Source organism: Somniosus microcephalus, chromosome 4 (genome assembly GCF_052327205.1).
Source record: "Somniosus microcephalus isolate GS21.2 chromosome 4, FLI_Smic_1.0, whole genome shotgun sequence".
NCBI lineage: Eukaryota > Metazoa > Chordata > Chondrichthyes > Squaliformes > Somniosidae > Somniosus > Somniosus microcephalus.
Genome location: NC_140990.1, coordinates 315687125 through 315707794, shown reverse-complemented (window position 1 = coordinate 315707794; position 20670 = coordinate 315687125). Strand labels below are relative to the sequence as shown.

The following is a 20670-nucleotide window of genomic DNA, read 5'->3' as shown; positions in this document are numbered from 1 at the left end:
TGTGTCCCCCAGTCCTTGTACCATCAACTAATGGGAACAGCCTTTCCCCGTCTAGCCTATCCAAACCCGTCATAATCTTGTACACCTCTATCAAATCACCCCTCAACCTCCTTTGCTCCAATGAAAACAAATCCAGCTTCTCCAACCTGTCCTTGTAGCTAAGATCCCCCATCCCCAGAACCATTCTGGTAAATCTCCTCTGCACCCTCTCAAGGACCTTCACATCCTTCCTAAAGTGTGGTGACCAGAACTAGATGCAATACTCCAGTTGTGGTCAAACCAGCGCTTTATAAAGGTTCAGCATAACTTCTCTACTTTTGTACTCAATGTTAAGTCTGTGTGTTATATTGAGAATTACTACACAGACCACAAGAGTAAAATTTAACAGGTCTTTACTAGTCGAAGATCAGGGCGGAACTGCCCAATAAATCATTACACAGCACTTATATACCGGTGTGGTCACTGCCGGTATTACAGTATACAGCAGCCAAGATAAAGTAGTGCAACTCTTAAAATAGTTCTCTTAAAGGTGGAACGGCTCTCTTAAAGGTGGAACAGTTACATACACTACAATCCTCCCTTTTTAGCTTAACAGTATATATATTCCCCATTAAACATAACATCATAACATATATATACACAACTTCATGTGAAAACAGTTCACAGATTCAGTCTCTGCGGAGGCGCCTCCTGCGCTTCCTGACTCGGTCCGAATAACGCCTCGGTGGTGTAGTAGGTTCTCGTTGCTGGGGTGACTCATCTAATAGTCCTTCACTGGACTTAAAAGCTTGAACTTTCGTAACTTCAGAACCAGCCTTGCTGACTTCTAAAGGCTCGAGTACCTTGGGAAGTTTTTCTACTTCCAGACTGATTTGGCTCAGTTCAGAGGGACCACGTGCGTGACCTGGTAGGGGTGATAATGGTTCAGATGAGTCATCATCTTCTGCTTCTTCTCTATTGTCTTCTATTTCCTCCATCACTTCAGCTTTTGCCTCTGCCACCAATTCCCTGAGTGGCTTATTACTGCTGACACTGCTCACAAAAGGGTGCTCTTTCTTCTTAGCTTTCAACTGCTCGATGAATTTGACATATTCCCTTTCTTGCTCAGCTTTGATTCGTTTGGCTTCATCGCGCAGACGGTTTGTGTGTTCCTGTTCCATTTTCTCAATCAGCTGCTTCTGCTGTCTTTCCAGATTCTCCCACTCTGTGTCAAAGAACTTTTTCTTTGCATTCATCTCTTGCTCAAAACGGTGAATCATTTGTTCTAATTGCTGTTGTAGTTTGAAATTGAGTTGAGTTTGAGCCCGGTGTTCCTCAGAAATGTGCATGCCTGTAGGCTGGACAGACTCAGAATTCTCTGTCAAACTATGTTGTTGTTGTTCAGTGGAATTCTGTTCTGATACTTTGTTCTCCTCTGAAGCATAAGCATTTATGCACTCCTTCGTTTTTCCATCATTAGTCTGCAAGTCCATTTTAGACTTGTCTTTTGCACATGGGCTGGTCTTACCATCATCAGTTCCAGAGTCTGAGCTGATTGTCTTCACCGAGTTCTCACTCTTTATTGCTTTTAGGGAGTGCCAGTCCATATTTATTTTCCTGATCCACTCCCGTCCCAGAAGTGGTGGACCTCCCGCAGGTAGTACATATATGTCCATTCCTTGGTGTACTTTGCCCTTGTGTATCACCTTGACTTTTATCTTTCCGATGGGGTATACTTTTTGCCCCGTGTATGTCTGCAATACTATCTCCGTATCCCGTAGGGGAATATGTGTGAATAACCTTTTGTAATCTTGCTTATTCATGACCGTCAACGCCGATCCGGTGTCCAATTCCATCTTCACATGGACTCCTGCTATCTGCAGTGTGACCCAGATAGTTTGTCGGTCAGCTTCCTTACTCACATTGTGAATTCTCAGACTACCCAGTTCCTTGCTGTTGGAGTCTGAATCCGAATTCTGTTCATCCGAACTCTTCTCAGCCACCTTATGTACCTTTCTGCACTTTTCCTGCGGTGACTTTTTGTTGCTGGTCTTCTTTCCTGACCGGCATACTTTAGCTATGTGACCAAGCTTGCCACATTTTCTACATTCCTGGTTTTTAAACCAGCATTGGTTCTGATCGTGTTTTGTCTTCCCACAACGATAACATTTCGTTGTACCCAAAGCCATTTGATCTACGCCGAGTACCGCTGCCTTCAGCTGCATTTCCGCAGTGCCTCTCGCTGCGGCTTCGTGCGATGCTGCAATAGAGACAGCCTTATCAAGTGTAAGATCATTCTCTTCAAGCAGCCGCTTTTGTGTTCCTTCTTTCGACAATCCGCACACGAATTTATCTCTCAGTGCCTCTGTCAGACTTTCCCCAAACTGACAGTATTTTGCTAGCTTACGCAGTTCAATTAAGTACTCCGCGTTGCTTTCCTCTTTCAGTTGCGTTCTCGCATAAAATTTAAATCGTTCCACTAACATCAGCGGTGTGGGGTTCAAATGATCCTTCAGGACAGCAACAATATTAGCGAAAGTCTGATCCGCCGGTTTAGCTGGTGATAGAAGATGCTTCAATAGCCCGTATGTCTTTGCACCCATTGAGTTTAGTAAGGTTAGTGCTTTATCTTCATTTGATATTTTATTTGCCTTACAATATATCTCTATGCGTTCTACATACGTGGCCCAATCTTCAACATCGGGATCGAAATCGTTGATGTTACCACGCTTAGGCATCCTCGCAATCTTCTTGAGAAAACAAAAAGAAATGGCGGTTTCCCGCGCTTGTCTTCTTCCCCGCCCACGAAAATGGCGGCTTCCCGCGTTTGCCTTTCTCCCCCGCTGGCTGTAATGGCGATTGCCGTATTGCTGCGTTCGCCCTCCCCAGCGGTTCTCGAATCGTGCCTCCCAGCCCCTCTTGCAGTCCGGTCCTTTCCCCCCAGCTGCGGCTGAGTTCTCCGCGATTTTTTAAAAATTTTCTCCCGCGTCTTTCGCTGTCCCGGTCGCTGCGCCTCGCGGCCTCGGTAGCTGCCCGGCCTTTTTTACCGGTCGCGGTCGAGCTTGCTCTCGATGCTGTTGCGTCTCCCAGCCCGCTTGCAGCCCGGTCTCTCACACCGGCTGCGTTTGCATTCACCGCGGCTTCCGTGCCTTACGCTGCCCCAGTCTCAGCGCCTCTGGCCCCGACTTCTGTCCGGCTCTTTTCCCCGGCCGTGGTCGAGTTCTCCGCCCTTATATCCTCCGATCTTCCCTCCCCTATTTCACAGCCAACGTGGCCGACTTGCTGCTCGGCTTACCCACCACCGTGATAGAAGGGATGATCACTGCCTGTTGCTGATGGAAGGCTTCGTGTCAGAATTCTTCCTTTGCTCTGCAGACCCGAGTCTTCTCTCAGCAGAATGATGAGGGCGGATGCCTCCTCTCGACGCCCGTTAAACTGCCTTGGATGTATCTCTGCCGCAGGGTAAGATCGTACTCGTCGCCACTGTTAAGTCTGTGTGTTATATTGAGAATTACTACACAGACCACAAGAGTAAAATTTAACAGGTCTTTACTAGTCGAAGGTCAGGGCGGAACTGCCCAATAAATCATTACACAGCACTTATATACTGGTGTGGTCACCGCCGGTATTACAGTATACAGCAGCCAAGATAAAGTAGTGCAACTCTTAAAATAGTTCTCTTAAAGGTGGAACGGTTCTCTTAAAGGTGGAACAGTTACAAACACTACACTCAATACCTCTATTTATGAAGCCCAAGATCCCATATGCTTTGTTAACCACTCTCTCAATATGTCCCGCCACCTCAGGGACCTCTGCACTTTAACTCCCAGGTCCCTCTGTCCCTGCACACTCTTTAAAACTGTGCCATTAAGTGTATATTGCCTCTCCCTGTTCCTTCTGCCAAAATGCATCACCTCACACTTCTCTCTATTAAATTCGATCTGCCACTTGTCTGCCCATTCTGCTAGCCTTTCTATGTCCTGTTACAGTCGATTAGTATCAGCCTCACTGTTCGCCACCCCCCCAAGTTTGGTGTCATCGGCAAATTTAGAAATTCTCCTCTGTATTCTAGTCCTTTGCTAAACGAGCGACTTTGGAAACCCCCAACGTCCATTCACCCCAAACACTGCCCCTGCTATTGCAGAAAATTAACCCTTCCCGTGTCAGGTTTGTGGTGCGCAAGAGAAAGGAAATCAGAGTGTAAGAAATGGATAGGTCACTGGAATGGTCTAGATCATATTTGCCAACTTTCCTTACCTCATCAACAACTTGTATTTATAGAGCGCCTTTAACGGAGCATAACGTCCCAAGGCGCTATCAAAATAAATTTGACACCGAGTCACATAAGGAGAAATTCGGGCAGATTCCCAAAAGCTTGGTCAGAGGTAGGTTTTAAGGAGCATCTTAAAAAGGAGGAAAGAGAGGTGGGGGGGGGGGGTGGAGAGAGGTTTTGGGAGGGAATTCCAGAGCTTAAGGGCCTCAGCAGCTGAAGGCATGGCCGCCAATGGTGGGGCGATGGAAACGGGGGATGGGCGAGAGTACAGAATTGAAGGAAGAGAGAGATCTTGGTGGGTTGTAGAAGGGCTGGAGAGCGCTGCCTCTTGTGTTGGACACCCACCAACCTCCGGCACCTCAGCCAAGTGGCCGCTCTTGGTCCATGAGCTTAGACATCCAGTGTCGGAGGGCATCAGAGCCCGAGCCTGATCTTATCCTGTCCTTAACTGATGTCCACACATGCACTTCCCAGCAGGGCCTTTGGATTGTGAAACTAGACTCATTTTCCCTGTCATTATTCCTACTGTTGTCCCAGCTGAGATGAGTTAACATCACAGACTGGGAATTAAAGCTGGGTCCTTCTGAAGTCCTGGTCCAGAGTTTCTGTACCAAAAATAATGTTGGTCTTTGAGTAGGGGCCAGACTGTAAGAAACTGATCTGCATCACTGGAAGAATAGTTTACCCAACATGAAAGTTGGTGTGAAAAACAATGTATTAAATGCGATGCAATTTTATTTTCTCCCAAACCCTCCTCTCGTTTCCCCATGCCGTCACCATCCACTGCACAAGAGGAGCAAGCCACCTGCTCCATGGCTTCAGCCAAAACTGCTCTCGAACAATCCGTGAACAGCCTCTGGATGCAGCTCCAAGGTGATTGAACCCTCTTCCCTCTGAATCCATCTCCCATCGGTCACTGGCGCCGGGAACTGGTTTTCCAAAGAGTTATGCCACTCTCTTTACAACAACAACTTGCATTTATTATAGCGCTTTCAATGCAGTAAAACATCACAGGGCACTTTAAGAAGCACTACACATCATCCATGGCCATCTTTGAATTGCAAGGTTTATTGAATGATTATTTTTTTTTAAAAAACGATCCATTTTATGAGGTGTGAATGATCTTCCATAATTGGGACAAGTGATTTTTTTTTTTTTAGCCCCACTCGGAAACCGGGCTTGTCTCTGCGCTTGGGGACTTTTCCACGTCAGCCAGCAGATTGAGCGACACGAAGTGCAGATATCTGTCTGGAGATTGAAGTCACAGCGCGGGAGGCCACCATTCGGCCCATCATGCCTGGACCAGAGATACCTCTTCGTATGGAGCTATTTACCAGAGTCCCGCAGATCCTACAGCACCATGGAAAATCCCTTGCCCTACCCGAAATCAGAGGGTTGGGAGTAAATTATTGAGGCAGTATTATACTCCAAGTTCCCTTCAAACCTCCTCCCCTCCCCGCCATGTTGCTGGAGGTGCAGCTTCATTGAGTTATGCGCTATTAAGTGGGTCATTTTTAACCTAACTCGACAGGTTGGAACCCTGCGAGATCGGGCGGGACGATGGATTCACGCCCCGCCCGATACTGCTCGCTGTTGACTTTGCTGGGGGGAGGTGCAGGTCTGCCAACAAAGAGGCAACGAATTAAGAGTATGGCGCGGGAAGTGCATTGCACATTACTCCAGGCAATGAACCCTCTACGCTGCATTACGCTGTTTTAGTTCAACGCGCGGTTTCTGTGCACGCACGGTATTTCCAATGCAAAAGCTTGCGAGTGGCCTGCGCGGTACCTTGCAGATTACCGCACGGCCGTGCAACACATGCAGCTTGGAGGGAACACTGACGCCATGATATTTCCTATACGCCGTCATCTACAAGCCTGGAGCCAACAATGGGCTAAGCTTTCATCAGCATACATATGAAGCTTCGATGAGGCTGGAACGTGATTGCACTGCCCAGAATCTCCAAGTACAAAAATCACCCAAATCTTCAAGGTGGGATAGAGTTACAAAACCCGAAAACACAATCAGTGAAATACTGTGCGGCAGTTATAAGCAGTTTCCAAATTTTGGTTAATCAGAAGTTACATTATTAAAATTCATCATCCTTTGGAAGTCGGAGGTGGCTGTGTGGATTGCGCCCGGTTGAGTTGGGTTGTCCAGGCCAGTGATGCTGTGCGCTGCCAGACAGGCCTTCAGGCGTCTCGGAGCCAGGTGGGCAGCGGCCTCAATCAACGGTCAGGCTGCTGTTCACAGATGGGTAGAGGTCAAAGAATCCCTGGGGGGAAAACACAGAGGTTGAATGGATCACTCGGGATCGCCTGCACCCCCCCCCACAACCACCACCCCCCACCTCCCAAATAACACAGATCTCCTGTCGCAAAGTGCTCACGGGTTAGTCGTGCTGAGAGCAACGGCTGATAAAGAAACATGGAGTGCAGCCACGGTGGCCCACTGCTAATCTGCGGTCAGCAGTGACTCAGTGCTACCGTTCTCGCCACTGAGTTAGGAGGTCATGGGTTCGAGTCCCACTCCAGAGACTTGAGTACGTAATCGAGGCTGGCACTCCCAGCGCAGTGCTGAGGGAGTGCTGTGTTGTCTTTCAGATGAGACGCTAAATTGAGGCCCCAACTGCCCTGAACGTAAAAGATCCCATGGCACAATTTCGAAGAGGAGCAGGGGAGCTCTCCCCGGATATTTATCCCTCAACCAACATCACTAATAAAACAAATTATCTGGTCATTATCACATTGCTGTTTATGGCAGCTTGCTGTGCGCAAATTGGCTGCCGTGTTTCATAAGAACATAAGAAACAGGAGCAGAAGTAGGCCAATCGGCCCCTTGAGCCTGCTCCGCCATTCAATAAGATCATGGCTGATCTGATCTTGGCCTCAACTCCACTTTCCCGCTCGCTCCTCATACCCCTGGACTCCCCTGTAGCTCAAATATCTGTCAATCTCAGCCTTGAATATATTCAATGACTCCGCCTCCACAGCTCTCTGGGGAAGAGAATTCCAAAGATTCACGACCCTCAGAGAAGAAATTCCTCCTCATCTCCATTTTAAATGGGCGACCCCTTATCAGAAATTATGCCCCCTAGTTCTAGATTCCCCCACGAGGGGAAACATCCTCCCTGCATCTACCCTGTCAAGCCCCCTCAGAATCTTGTTTCAATAAGATCCCCTCTCATTCTTCTAAACTCCAATGAGTATAGGCCCAACCTGCTCAACCTTTCTTCATAAGACAACTCCTTCATCTCAGGAATTAATCTAGTGAACCTTCTCTGAACTGCCTCCAATGCAAGTATATCCCTCCTGAAATAAGGGGACCAAAATTGCACACAGTACTCCAGGTGTGGTCTCACCAACGCCCTGTACAGTTGTAGCAAGACTTCCCTACTTTTATACTCCATCCCCCTTGCAATAAAGGCCAACATTCCATTTGCCTTTCTAATTTCACAGAATCGTACAGCACATTGGAGGCCATTCATCCCATTGAGTCTGCGCCTGCTCTACATTACAAAAGTAACTAAATCTCAAAAGTACTTAATTGGCTGTAAAGCGCTTTAGATGTTCTGAGGTAGTGAAAGGCGCTATATAAATGCAAGTCTTTCTGCTTTTTTTTTAAACATAAGAAACAGGAGGAACAGGAGGAGTAGGCCATTTGGCCCCTCGAGCCTGCTCCGCCATTCAATAAGATCAAGGCTGATCTTCTATCTCATCTCCACTTTCCTGCACTATCCCCATATCCCTCGATTCCCTTAATATTCAAAAGTCTATCGATCTCGGTCTTGAATATACTCAACGACTGAGCCTCCACAGCTCTCAGGGGTAAAGAATTACAAAGATTCACAACCCTCTGAGTGAAGACTTTTCTCCTCATCTCAGTCCTAAATGGCCGATCCCTTATTCTGAGACTGTGACCCCTGGTTCTAGACTCCCCAGCCAGGGGAAACATCCTCCCTTCATCTACCCTGTCAAGCCCTGTAAGAATTTTGTATGTTTCAATGATATCACCTCTCATTCTTCTAAACTCTGGAGAATATAGGCCTAGTCTACTCAATCTCTCCTCATAGGACAATCCCCCCCATCCCAGGAATCAGTCTGGTGAACCTTTGTTGCACTCCCTCTATGGCAAGTATATCCTTCCTTAGGTAAGGAGACCAAAACTGTACACAATACTCCAGGTGTGGTCTCACCAGGGCCCTATATAATTGCAGTAAGACATCTTTACTCTTATACTCAAATCCTCTTGTAATAAAGGCCAACATACCATTTGCTTTCCTAATTGCTTGCTGTACCTGCATGTTAACTTTCAGTGATTCGTGTACAAGGCCACCCAGGTCCCTCTGAACACCAACATTTCCCATATCAGCAAACTTGGATATATTACATTTGGTCCCCTCATCCAAATCATTGATGTAGATTGTGAATAGCTGAGGCCCAAGCTCTGATCCTTGCGGTACTCCACTAGTTACAGCCTGCCAACCCGAAAGTGACCCGTTTATTCCTACTCCCTGTTTTCTGTCCAATAACCAATCCTCAATTCCATGAGCCATAATTTTGTTTAATAACCTCTTGTGTGGCAACTTATTGAATGCCTTCTGAAAATCCAAATACACCACATCCACTGGTTCCCCCTTATCTATTCTGCTAGTTACAACCTCAAAAGATTCTAACAGATTTGTCAAACACACTTTCCCTTTCATAAATCCACGTTGACTCTGCCCAATCCTATTATTATTTTATAAGTGCCCTGTTACCACGTCCTTAATAATAGATTCTAGCATTTTCCCTACTACTGATGTCAGGCTAACTGGTCTGTAGTTCCCCGTTTTCTCTCTCTCTCCTTTCTTAAATAGTGGGGTTACATTTGCTACCTTCCAATCCGTTCTAGAATCTATGGAATTTTGGAAAATGACAACCAATGCATCCACTATCTCTAAAGTCAACTCTTTCAAAACCCTAGGATGTAGGCCATCAGGTCCAGGGGATTTATCAGCTTCAGTCCCATTCATTTCTCCAGTACTACCTTTTTACTAATACTAATTTCTTTCAGTTCCTCATTCTCGCTAGACTTTTTTTCCCTGCCATTTCCTTATTCCCCATTATAATTTCTACTGTCTCAGCCTGTAAGGGACCCACATTTACTTTTGCTAATCTTTTCCTTTTTACATACCTATAGAAGCTTTTAGTCTGTTTTTATGTCTCTCGCTAGTTTACTCTCATATTCTATTTTCCCTTTCTTTATCAATTTCTTGGTCCTCCTTTGTGGAGTTCTCAAATCCTCCCAATCCTCAGAATTACTACTCTTTTTGGCAGCATTATAAGCCTCTTCCTTTTATCTAATACTATCCTTAACTTCTTTTGTTAGGCACAGTTGGACCACATTTCTTGTGGGTTTTTGGTGGCTTAAAGGAATGTATATTTATTGTAAATTATGTATTAATTCTTTAAATGCTAGCCATTGCTCGTCCACTGTCATACCTTTTAATGTAGTTTCCCAATCTACCTTAGCCAACTCTCCCCTCATACCTACGTAGTTTGCTTTGTTTAGATTTAAGATCCTAGTTTCAGATTTAACTAAGTCACTTTCAAACTCAATATAAAATTCTATCATATTGTGGTCACTCTTCCCTAAAGGCCCCTTTACTACAAGGTTTTTAATTAACCTTTTCTCGTTGCACAATACTAGATCTAAAATAGCCTGTTCCCTAGTTGGTTCCTCAACATACTGGTCTAGAAAACTATCTTGCTTACATTCCATGAATTCGTCCTCCACACTATTACTGCAAATTTGGTTTGCCCAGTCTATATGTAAATTAGTCACCCATGATTACTGTATTACCCTTGTTACATGCGCCTCTAATTTCCTGATTTATACACTGCCCTACATTACAACTACTGTTTGGGGGCCTATAAACAACTCCCACCAATGTTTTCTGCCCCTTGCTGTTTCTTAGCTTCACCCAAACTGATTCTACTTCTTGATTTTTGGAGCTAAGATCCTTTCTCTTTACTATCTTTATTCCATCCTTTATCCGGGCTAACCCTCCTCCTTTTCCATTTTGTCTATTCCTTCTAAAAGTTATGTATCCTGGAATATTTAGTTCCCAACCGTGGCCACTTTGCAACCACGTCGCTGTTATAGCTAATAGATCAAACCTGTTAATTTACATAGAAACATAGAAGATAGGAGCAGGAGTAGGCCATTCGGCCCTTCGAGCCTGCTCCGCCATTCAATGAGATCATGGCTGATCATCCAAATTCAGTACCCTGTCCCTGCCTTCTCCCCATATCCCTTGATCCCTTTAGCCTTAAGAAATATATCTAACTCTTTCTTGAATATATTTAATGAACTGGCCTCCACCGTCCTCTGTGGCAGAGAATTCCACAGGTTCACCACTCTCTGGGTGAAGAAATTCCTCCTCATTTCAGTCCTAAATGTCCTACCCCTTATCCTTAGACTATGACCCCTGGTTCTGGACTCCCCGACCATCGGGAACATCTTTCCAGCATCTAGTCTGTCCAGGCCGGACAGAATTTTATAGGTTTCGATGAGATCCCCTCTCAATCTTCTAAACTCCAGTGAGTATAAGCCCAATCGACACAATCTCTCCTCATATGTCATTCCTGCCATCCCAGGTATCAGCCTGGTGAATCTTCGCTGCACTCCTTCCATGGCAAGAACGTCCTTCCTCAGATAAGGCGACCAAAACTGCACACAATACTCAAGGTGCGGTCTCACCAAGGCCCTGTACAACTGTAGCAAGACATCCTTGTTCCTGTACTCAAACCCTCTTGCTACGAAGGCCAACATACCATTTGCCTTCTTAACCGCCTGCTGCACCTGCATGCTTACCTTCAGCGACTGGTGCACAAGAACACCCAGGTCTCTTTGCACTTCCCCTTCTCCCAATCTATTGCCATTCAAATAATAATCTGCCTTCCTGTTTTTGCCACCAAAGTGGATAACCTCACATTTATCCACATTATAGTGCATTTGCCATATTTCTGCCCAATCACCTAACCTGTCCAAATCGTACTGGAGTTTCATGACATCCTCCTCACAGCATACCCTCCCACCCAGCTTTGTGTCGTCTGCAAATTTGGAGATATTACATCCAATTCCCTCGTGCAGATCATTAATATATATTGTGAACAGCTGGGGTTTTAGGACCGATCCTTGTGGTACCCCACTAGTCACTGCCTGCCACTCGGAAAACGACCCGTTTATTCCAACTCTTTGCTTTCTGTCCGCCAACCAGTTCTCTATCCAAGTCAATACCTTGCCCCCAATCCCATGTGCCTTAATTTTGCACGCTAATCTCTTATGCGGGACCTTATCGAAAGCCTTCTGAAAGTCCAAATACACCACATCCACTGGTTCTCCCTTATCTATTTTACCAGTTACATCCTCAAAAAATTCCAGTAGATTAGTCAAGCACGATTTACCTTTTGTAAATCCATGTTGACTTTGTCCGATCCTGTTTCTATCTGCGCTATTAATTAATCTATTTTGTTGCGAATGCTTCGCACATTCAGATATAGTGCCTTTAGCTTTGACTTATTTCTATTTTTCCCTGATGTCACCTTAATCACTGATGCCTTATTACCTTTGTTACTCTCGCTGTCCCTTCCTGACCCACTCTGCTTATTTTTACCCAAAACTCTACTCTGCTCTGGAGCCTTGACATTTCTCTTTCTGCTTTTAAATTTACTCTTTCCTGAATCCTCCCACCCCCCTCCCCTTCATTAGTTTAAAGCCCTGTCTACTGCCCTAGTTATTCGGTTCGCCAGGACGCTGGTCCCAGCCCGGTTTAAGTGGAGCCCGTCCCAACAGAACAGCTCCCCAGTACTGGTGCCGGTACCCCATGAACCGAAACCCCTTCCTCCCACACCACTCTTTGAGCCACGCATTTAAACCTCTAATCTGTTTTCCCCCTATGCCAATTTGCGCGTGGCTCAGGTAACAATCCAGAGATTATTACCTTTGAGGTTCTGCTTTTTAATTTGGATCCAAGCTCCTCAAACTGCCTCACACAAAATCACAAGGCAGAGGAGGACAGCTGTACAGCCCATCCTAATTAATTCTTCTAAAGAGTTTACTTTGCCCAGATTCTTCAATTAATTTTATCTCCACTGTTCGATCGAACTCCATTCCAGGCGTCGATCACTCTCTGCGTGAAGACCTTGCTAAGTCAGTTCTAAACCTTTATATAATCACTGGTAAGGCCCCAGCTGGAGTATTGTGGGCTGGGCACCACACCTTCGGAAGGATGTCAAGGCAGATTTACCGGAATGGTACCGGGGATGAGGGACTTCAGTCCCGCGGAGAGACGAGACGCTGGGATTGTTCTCCTTAGAGCAGAGAATAATTAAGAGGAGATTTAATAGAGGTGTTCAAAATCATGAAGGGTTTTGATAGAGTAGAAATTTAAGATAATTGGCAAAAGAACCAGGGGGGAGATGAGGAGAATTATTTTTAGGCAGTGAGTTATGATGATCTGGAATGCGCTGCCTGAAAGGGCGGTAGAAGCAGATTCAATAGTAACTTTCAAAAGGGAATTGGATAAATATTTGAAAGGAAAAAAATTGCAGGCCAATGGGGAAAGAGGGACTGATCGGAGAGCTCTTTCAAAGAGCCGGCACCGTCACGATGGGCTGAATGGCCTCCTTCTGTGCTGTATGATTCTAAATTTGCCTTTTACTAGTTTGAACCTGTCTCCCCTTCTACTCCTGAGGCAGTTTGAAGTGACATCCCAGTTTACCTTTTAAATGGCGTCTTATAAACTTCTATAAGATCACCTCAGTTGCCTTCTCTCAGGGTTGAACCACCCAAGCCTCTCCTCATAACCCAATTGCCTTGAGGCACTCTTCTCTGCTCTGTACCCCTTGTGTCGGAGCAACCAGAAATGGGCACCGTACTCAAGGTGCGGCATACAAAGAGTGCTTGTTCTGATAATCTAGTGCCATACGGAGGCAAATGCAGCTGTCACGTTGTACACAGCAAGATCCCACCAACAAACTAGAGACCATTTAATCTGCTTGTGGTCGTCTTGGTTGAGGGAATAAAGAAAGCCAGGATAGCGGGAGAATTCGTCTGCTCTTCGAATAGTGCCACGTGATCAATTGGCCCCCCCCCAGCCTTTTGGGGGAGCGAATTCAAGATTTCCACTACCCTGTGTGTAAAAATATGCTTCCTGATTTCCCTCCTGAATGGCCTGGTGCTAATTTGAAGGTGTCCTGGGGCCAATATTTATCCCTCAATCAACATCATTAAAAACAGATTATCTGGTCATTGTCATGCTGCTGTTTGTGGGAGCTTGCTGTGCGCAAATTGGCTGGTCGTGTTTCCTACATTACAACAGTGACGACACTTCAAAAAGTACTTCATTGGCTGTAAAGCGCTTTGGGACGTCCTGAGGTTGTGAAAGGCGCTGTAGAAATGCAAGTCTTTCTTTAGTTTATGTCCCCTCGTTCTTGATTCCCACCCCCCCCACCAGAGGAAATAGTGTTTCTGTATCTACCCTATTGAATCCTTTAATCGCTCCTCAACCTTCAGGGAAATGGGACGGAAGCAGACGGCACCAGTTGATGCTGGGTGGAATGGGCTCGTTCTCGGTTGTAAATGTTCCGATTCTCAGAGCGCGGTATAGCGTGAGGTGGACGCCTCCTGGAACAAGTGCTTTTCAAACCCCCTGGAGTGCAGCAGTCTGCTGCTGGTGATCCTGGGCACGCCCAACGTGTTTTGGTGGGGGGGGCGGGCTGCTTGGCTTATTATAAACCAAGATTGCCCTTTCAGTTAGAGGCTCGACTTTGTAGTAATAACACTCAGTACAGTCGAACCAAACAATCCTTCTAACACTGGGCAACACTGCCACCATCAGGTAGGCATAATGTTGACACCTTTAAAAGAAAAAGACTTGCATTTCTATAGCGCCTTTCACCACCTCAGGACGTCCCAAAGCGCTTTACAGCCAATGAAGTACTTTTGAAGTGTAGTCACTATATTGTAATGTAGGAAACGCGACAGCCAATTTGCGCACAGCAAGCTCCCACAATGTGACAATGACCAGATAATCTGTTTTAGTGATGTTGATTGAGGGATAAATATTGACTGGGACACCGGGGATAACTCCCCAGCTCTTCTTCGAAATAGTGCCAACCCAAAATTTGACACAGTGCCACATGAGACAGGTGAGGAAAAGTTTGGTCAAAGAGGCCTTGGAGACGTTTTACTATGTTAAAGGTGCTACCATAAATACAAGTTGTTGTTTTCGTGATGGTGGGACTAAGATAAACTGGGAGAATGGGCCTGTGATTCTAGAGGCACCGAGAGCTGTGTGAAGAGACTCCTTTCATCTGCACTTCCCAAGGGAATATAACGCTTCCCTCTAAAACTCTTCAGGCTGCATCGCTGGCTGGGCATTGGGGAGGCTCCAACAGCTAGAACATCATAAATTCCCGACTGCAGCGCTGAAATACGAGCCCAGGTGCTGCCGCTTACTGCTCCAAGGCTTCAGAATCTGCCGCTTTATATAAAAGGGGCAGGTTTCGCCGCACTGAATGCCTCAGGCTGCATTGTAGAAGGAGAAGAAAAATGACAGACTTGCATTTCTACAGCGCCTTTCACGACCTCAGGGCGCTCCAAAGCGCTTTGCAGCAAATGACGTATTTTTGAAGGGTAGTCACTGTTGTAATGTAGGAAACGCAGCTGCCAATTTGCCCACAGCAAGCTCCCACAAACAGTAACGAGATAATGAACAAACCATTTTTTTTTTTTTTTTTTATAAAGTGATACTGGTTGAGGGATAAATATTGGCCAGGATAGTGCGGATAACTCCCCTGCTCTTCTTCGAAATAGTGCTGTGGGATCTAAGACAGGGCCTCGATTTAACGTCTCATCCGAAAGATGGCTTCTCCGACAGTGCAGCGCTCCCTCAGTACTGTGCTCAAGTCTCTGGAGTGGGAAATGACCCCCTGCCTCCGAGGCGAGAGTGCTACTAACTGAGCCACGGATTCAAGTGGCTCTGTAATGTAGATAACAGCATCGAACTCCAGATCCAAATTGTTACAGGCACGTCATGTACCACAATGTAATCTAGAGGTCACAAATACCTGACACATAAGTAATGGTGCAGGCACCTCGTGTACACCATTGGAGCTCGAATGTTAACAAAGACCCAGATGTACGAGATAAAGAGGGGGAGGGGGTCATAATAGGAAACTCTCTTTTAACCGGCACCTAAATAACCGGAAATTTCTCTTAAGCGGCAAAATTCAGGAGTAGGTTCAGGTAAGTTTTACTTCATACAGGAAACTTTCGATTAACCGGCCCCTAAATAACCGGAACGCTCTATCCACCGGCAAAATTCAGGAGTCGGTTCAGGTAAGTTTTACTTCATACAGGAAACTTTCGATTAACCGGCCCCTAAATAACCGGAACGCTCTATCCACCGGCAAAATTCAGGAGTCGGTTCAGGTAACTTTTTTTTAACTTTTATTACTTTTTTTACTCCATTTGTTGCTGTGCAAGGGTGTAGCTGCAGCTGTTGTTAAGCTACAGAGACGCTTGCAACTTGTGCCGATTGTTTTGAAGCTGTGGGTTTGTTGCTTTAGCGTTCGGTTATCTGGAATTGTTGATGAACCAACACCACGTCGGTCCCGTCCGTGCCGGATACCAGAAAGTTTCCTGTATTAGTGGCCGTGTAACCGGGGTTCCTGGATCTGTGGCCGTGTAACCGGGGTTCCTGCACCTGTTGCCATGCAACAGGGACTCCTGGATCGGTGGCCGTGTAACAGGGACTCCGGGATCTGTGGCCGTGTACGGGGCTCTCGTACCTTGATAACTATACCTCTCTGTAATCTGGATTTTTTGATCAACCGGCACCACGCCGGTCCTGTCGGTGCCGGATAAAAAAAAGAGTTTCCTGTATTGGTTAAGCAAACAATTACAGCTGTGAGGAGGGATGATATGTTAGAAGGATCATCAAGTGAGGATATATGGGTTGAAGTGAAAAACAAAAAAGGGGCAATCACACTGCTGGCAGTGTATTATAGACCCCCAAACAGTCAGAGGGAGATAGAAGAGTTAATAGGTAGGCAAATTTCTGAGAAGTGCAACAACAATAGGGCAGTAATAGTAGGGGATTTCAACTGGGATAGAATTAGTGTAAAAGGTATAGAGGGTGCAGAATTCTTAAAATGCATTCAGGAGAACTTTTTTTAGCCAGTATATATATAGCAAGCCCAATGAGAGAGGGGGCGGTTCTGGACTTAGTTTTAGGGAATGAAGCTGGGCAGGTGGAAGGGGTATCGGTGGGAGAGCATTTTGGTAGTAGTGATCATAATTCAGTTAGATTTAGCATAGTTGTGGAAAATGACAAAGATAGATCAGGAGTAATATTCTCGATTGGGGAAAGGCCAATTTCACTAAGCTGAGATGTGATTTAGCAAAAGTGGACTGGAAACAGCTACTTGAAGGAAAATCAGTGTCAAAGCAGTGGGAGGCATTCAAGGGGGAGATAGTGAGGGTCCAGAGCAAATATGTTCCCACAAATCTAGAGCCCCCTGGATGTTGAGGAGCATACAGAGGTAGGATAAGGGAAAAAAGGGAAGCTTATGTCAGATACCAAGAGCTCAATACTGCAGAAAGCCTAGAGGAGTATAGAAAGTACAGGGGGGGGGAATTAAAAAGGAAATTAGGAAAGCAAAGAGAGGGCATGCAAAGATAATGGCAAGCAAAATCAAAAGATGTCTTATAAATACATAAAGAGCAAGAGAATAATTAAAGAAAGAGTAGGGCCTATTAGAGACCAAAAAGGTAACCTGTGTGTGGAGGCAGAAGACGTGGGTATGGTTCTTAATGAATACTTCCTGCCTGTCATCACAGGAGAGAGGGACGATGCAGACATTGTAGTTAAGGAGGAGGAGTGTGAAATGTTAGACAGGATAAACATAGAGAGAGAGGAAGTATTAAGAGGCTTAGCATCTTTGAAAGTAGATAAATTGCCAGGCCTGGATGAAATATATCCCAGGCTGTTGAGAGGCAAGGGAGGAAATAGCAGAGGCCCTGACCATCATTTTCCAATCCTCTCTAGCTACAGGCATGGTGCCAAAGGACTGGCGTTGTGCCATTGTTTAAAAAGGGAGAAAGGGATAGACCGAGTAATTACAGGCCAGTCAGCCTAACCTCGGTGGTAGGAAAATTGTTGGAAAACATTCTGAGGGACAGGATAAATCTTCATTTAGAAAGTCACGGATTAATCAAGGACAGTCAGCACAGACTTGTTAATAGAAGATCTTGTCTGACTAACTTGATTGAATTTTGAGAGGCGGCAACAAGGAGGGTCGATGAGGGTAGTGCGTTTGATGTAGTCTACATGGATTTTAGCAAGGCCTTTGACAAGATCCCACATGGCAGACTGGTCAGAAAAGTAAAAGCCAATGGGATCCAAGGGAAAGTGGCAAGTTCGATCCAAAATTGGCTTGGTGGCAGGAAGCAAAGGGTAATGGTCGATGGGTGTTTTTGTGACTGGAAGGCTGTTTTCAGTGGGGTTCCGCAGGGCTCAGTACTGGGTCCCTTGCTTTTTGTGGTATATATCAATGATTTAGATCAATGTGGGGGGGGCATGATTAAGAAGTTTGTAGATGATACAAAAATTGGCTGTGTGGTTGATAATGAAGAAGGAAGCTGTAGACTGCAGGAAGATATCAATGGACTGGTCAGGTGGGCAGAACAATGGCAAATGGAATTCAATCTGCAGAAGTGTGAGGTAATGCATTTGGGGAGGGCTAACAAGGAAAGGGAATACACATTAAATGGTAGGACACTGAGAACTGCAGAAGATCAGAGGAACCTTGGAGTGCATGTCCACAGATCCCTGAAGGTAGCAGTCAGGTAGATAAGGTGGCATACGGAATGCTTGCCTTTATTAGCCAAGGCATAGAATATAAGAGCAAAGAGGTTATGCTAGAACTGTATAAAACACTAGTTAGGCCACAGCTAGAATACTGCGTACAGTTCTGGTCACCACATTACAGGAAAGATGTGATTGCACCAGAGAGGGTGCAGAGCAGATTTACGAGGATGTTGCCAGGACTGGAGAATTTTAGCTATGAGGAAAGATTGGATAGACTGGCGTTGTTTTCTTTGGAGGCTTCATTGAGGTGTATAAAATTATGAGGGACCTAGATAGAGTGGATATGAAGGATATATTTCCCTTATCAGAATGGTCAATAACCAGGGAGCACAGATTTAAAGTAATTGGTAGAAGGGTTAGCAAGGAGATTGGAGGAGAAATTTTTTCACCCAAAGGGTGGTGGGGGTCTGGAACTCACTGCCTGAAAGGGTGGGAGAGGCAGAAACCCTCATCACATTTAAAAAGTACTTGGATATGCACTTGAAGTGCTGTAACCTACAGGGCTACAGGCCAAGAGCTGGAAAGTGGGATTAGGCTGGAGAGCTGTTTTTCCAATCGCCGCAGACACAATGGGCCAAATGGCCTCCTTCTGTGCCGTAAGTTTCTATAATGGCTCAGGTTTACACCGTGCGCAGCAAACAGAAGCTCACTGAATGCCAGGCCGTGTGTTATAGGAACATAGGAGGCCATTTAGCCCCCGAGCCTGTTCCGCCATTCAATTAGATCACGGCTGATCTGCATCTTAACTCCCATCGACCCGCCTTGCTTCCATATCCCTTAATACCCATACCCAACAAAAATCTATCAATCTCAGTTTTGACATTTTCAATTGACCCCCAGCCTCTACAACTTTTTTTTTGGGGGGGGGGGGGGTGTTCCAGATTTCCACTATCCTTTGTGTGAAGAAGTGCTTCCTGACATCCTGACTCCCTGAACGGCCTGGCTCTAATTTTAAGGCTATGGCTACTTGTTCCGGACTCTACCTGTTAACTGAGGCACTGAATTAAACTTAACACAGTGCCTACTGAGAGCACTGTGTCAGCTAATGAGTTGGAGGTGGGACGGGACTTAAGGCAGGACTTACAACAAACAGAGTCTATTTCACAGCAGTCTACAGAGTCTATTTAAACAGTCTCTACGAACTACAGCAAACAGAGCTCAGGACCGAAACTACAGCAGTCTCCCGATAAAAGCAGGGTGAGTTCTCCAGTAAAATGCAGAGTGTGCAGGATAGTTACACAATATAATTTATGTGTGTAAAATCAGTCCCAGTCAATTGCAGCAGTGCGGTCTCCAGGCGTGATTGATGGGGGAATCACCCAATCATCTCCATTCTGGCCAGGAATAGTGCTGTCACTATACGCAGCCTAAACTTCCACAGAGTGACAGCACCGACTGCTAACGGTACGGTAAAGGAGCTTCCCAACGCAGGCAAGAGCCGAAAGAGCGGTGTGTTGTTTACCTTGAACAGCGCGACGGTCTGGAGTATGCTGGACGTGCAACACATCTCACGGATGGAGTGCATGGCCAACTGTGGGCACCCGATGTCCAGTACTTTCAGCCCGAGGCCGGAGGCAAGGATCGGCCCGATCGTCGTACCACAGGAACTGTCGTTCCTTACCATGACATCCTGAAAAGAATTTGGTTCGGAGAGCTGATCAGAATTCATTGAGATTGCAGTACAGTTATGTGGAGAAGCTGGGATTGTTTTCCTTAGAGTAGAGAAGGTTAAGGGGAGATTTAACAGAGGTGTTCAAAATAATGAAAGGATTTTGATAGTAAATTAAAAAAATAAATTTATTCATTTACGGGATGTAAGCATCGCTGGCAAGGCCAGCATTTATTGCCCATCCCTAATTGCCCTTGAGAAGGTGGTGGTGAGCCGCCGCCTTGAACCGCTGCAGTCCGTGTGGTGAAGGTACTCCCACAGTGCTGTTAGGGAGGGAGTTCCAGGATTTTGCCCCAGCGACGATGAAGGAATGGCGATATATTTCCAAGTCAGGATGGTGTGTGACTTGGAGGGGAACTTGAGGTGGTGGTGTTCCCATGCGCCTGCTGCCCTTGTCCTTCTAGGTGGAAGATGTCGCGGGTTTGCGAGGTGCTGTCGAAGAAGCCTTGGCGAGTTGCTGCAGTGCATCTTGTAGATGGTACACACTGCAGCCACGGTACGCCGGTGGTGGAGGGAGTGAATGTATGTTTAAGGTGGTGGTTTGGGTGCCAATCAAGCGGGCTGCTTTGTCCTGGATGGTGTCGAGCTTCTTGAGTGTTGTTGGAGCTGCACTCATCCAGGCAAGTGGAGAGTATTCCATCACACTCTTGACTTGTGCCTTGTAGATGGTGGAATGGCTTTGGGGGAGTCAGGAGGTGAGACACTCGTCACAGAATACCCAGCCTCTGACCTGCTCTTGTTGCCACAGTATTTATGTGGCTGGTCCAGTTAAGTTTCTGGTCAATGGTGACCCCCCAGGATATTGATGATGTGGATTTGCGCCATATC

The 20670-nt window shown here is 46.0% G+C and overlaps 1 protein-coding gene across 5 annotated transcripts in view; it reads right to left on the bottom strand.

Annotated features, from left to right (window-relative positions):
* Window positions 1-5210: 5210 nt before the first annotated feature.
* dnpep (aspartyl aminopeptidase) overlaps window positions 5211-20670 on the bottom strand; it is a 120074-nt gene continuing 104614 nt past the window's right edge. For all 5 annotated transcript variants that reach the window (XM_085986773.1, XM_085986769.1, XM_085986771.1 and 2 more), the window contains 2 exons: window positions 19636-19803; window positions 5211-6527 (listed from right to left, as the gene is read on the bottom strand). In XM_085986773.1, the coding sequence (XP_085842899.1) occupies window positions 6477-6527; window positions 19636-19803 (219 nt within the window). In that variant the 3' untranslated portion in view covers window positions 5211-6476. The remainder of the gene's footprint in view (window positions 6528-19635; window positions 19804-20670) is intronic.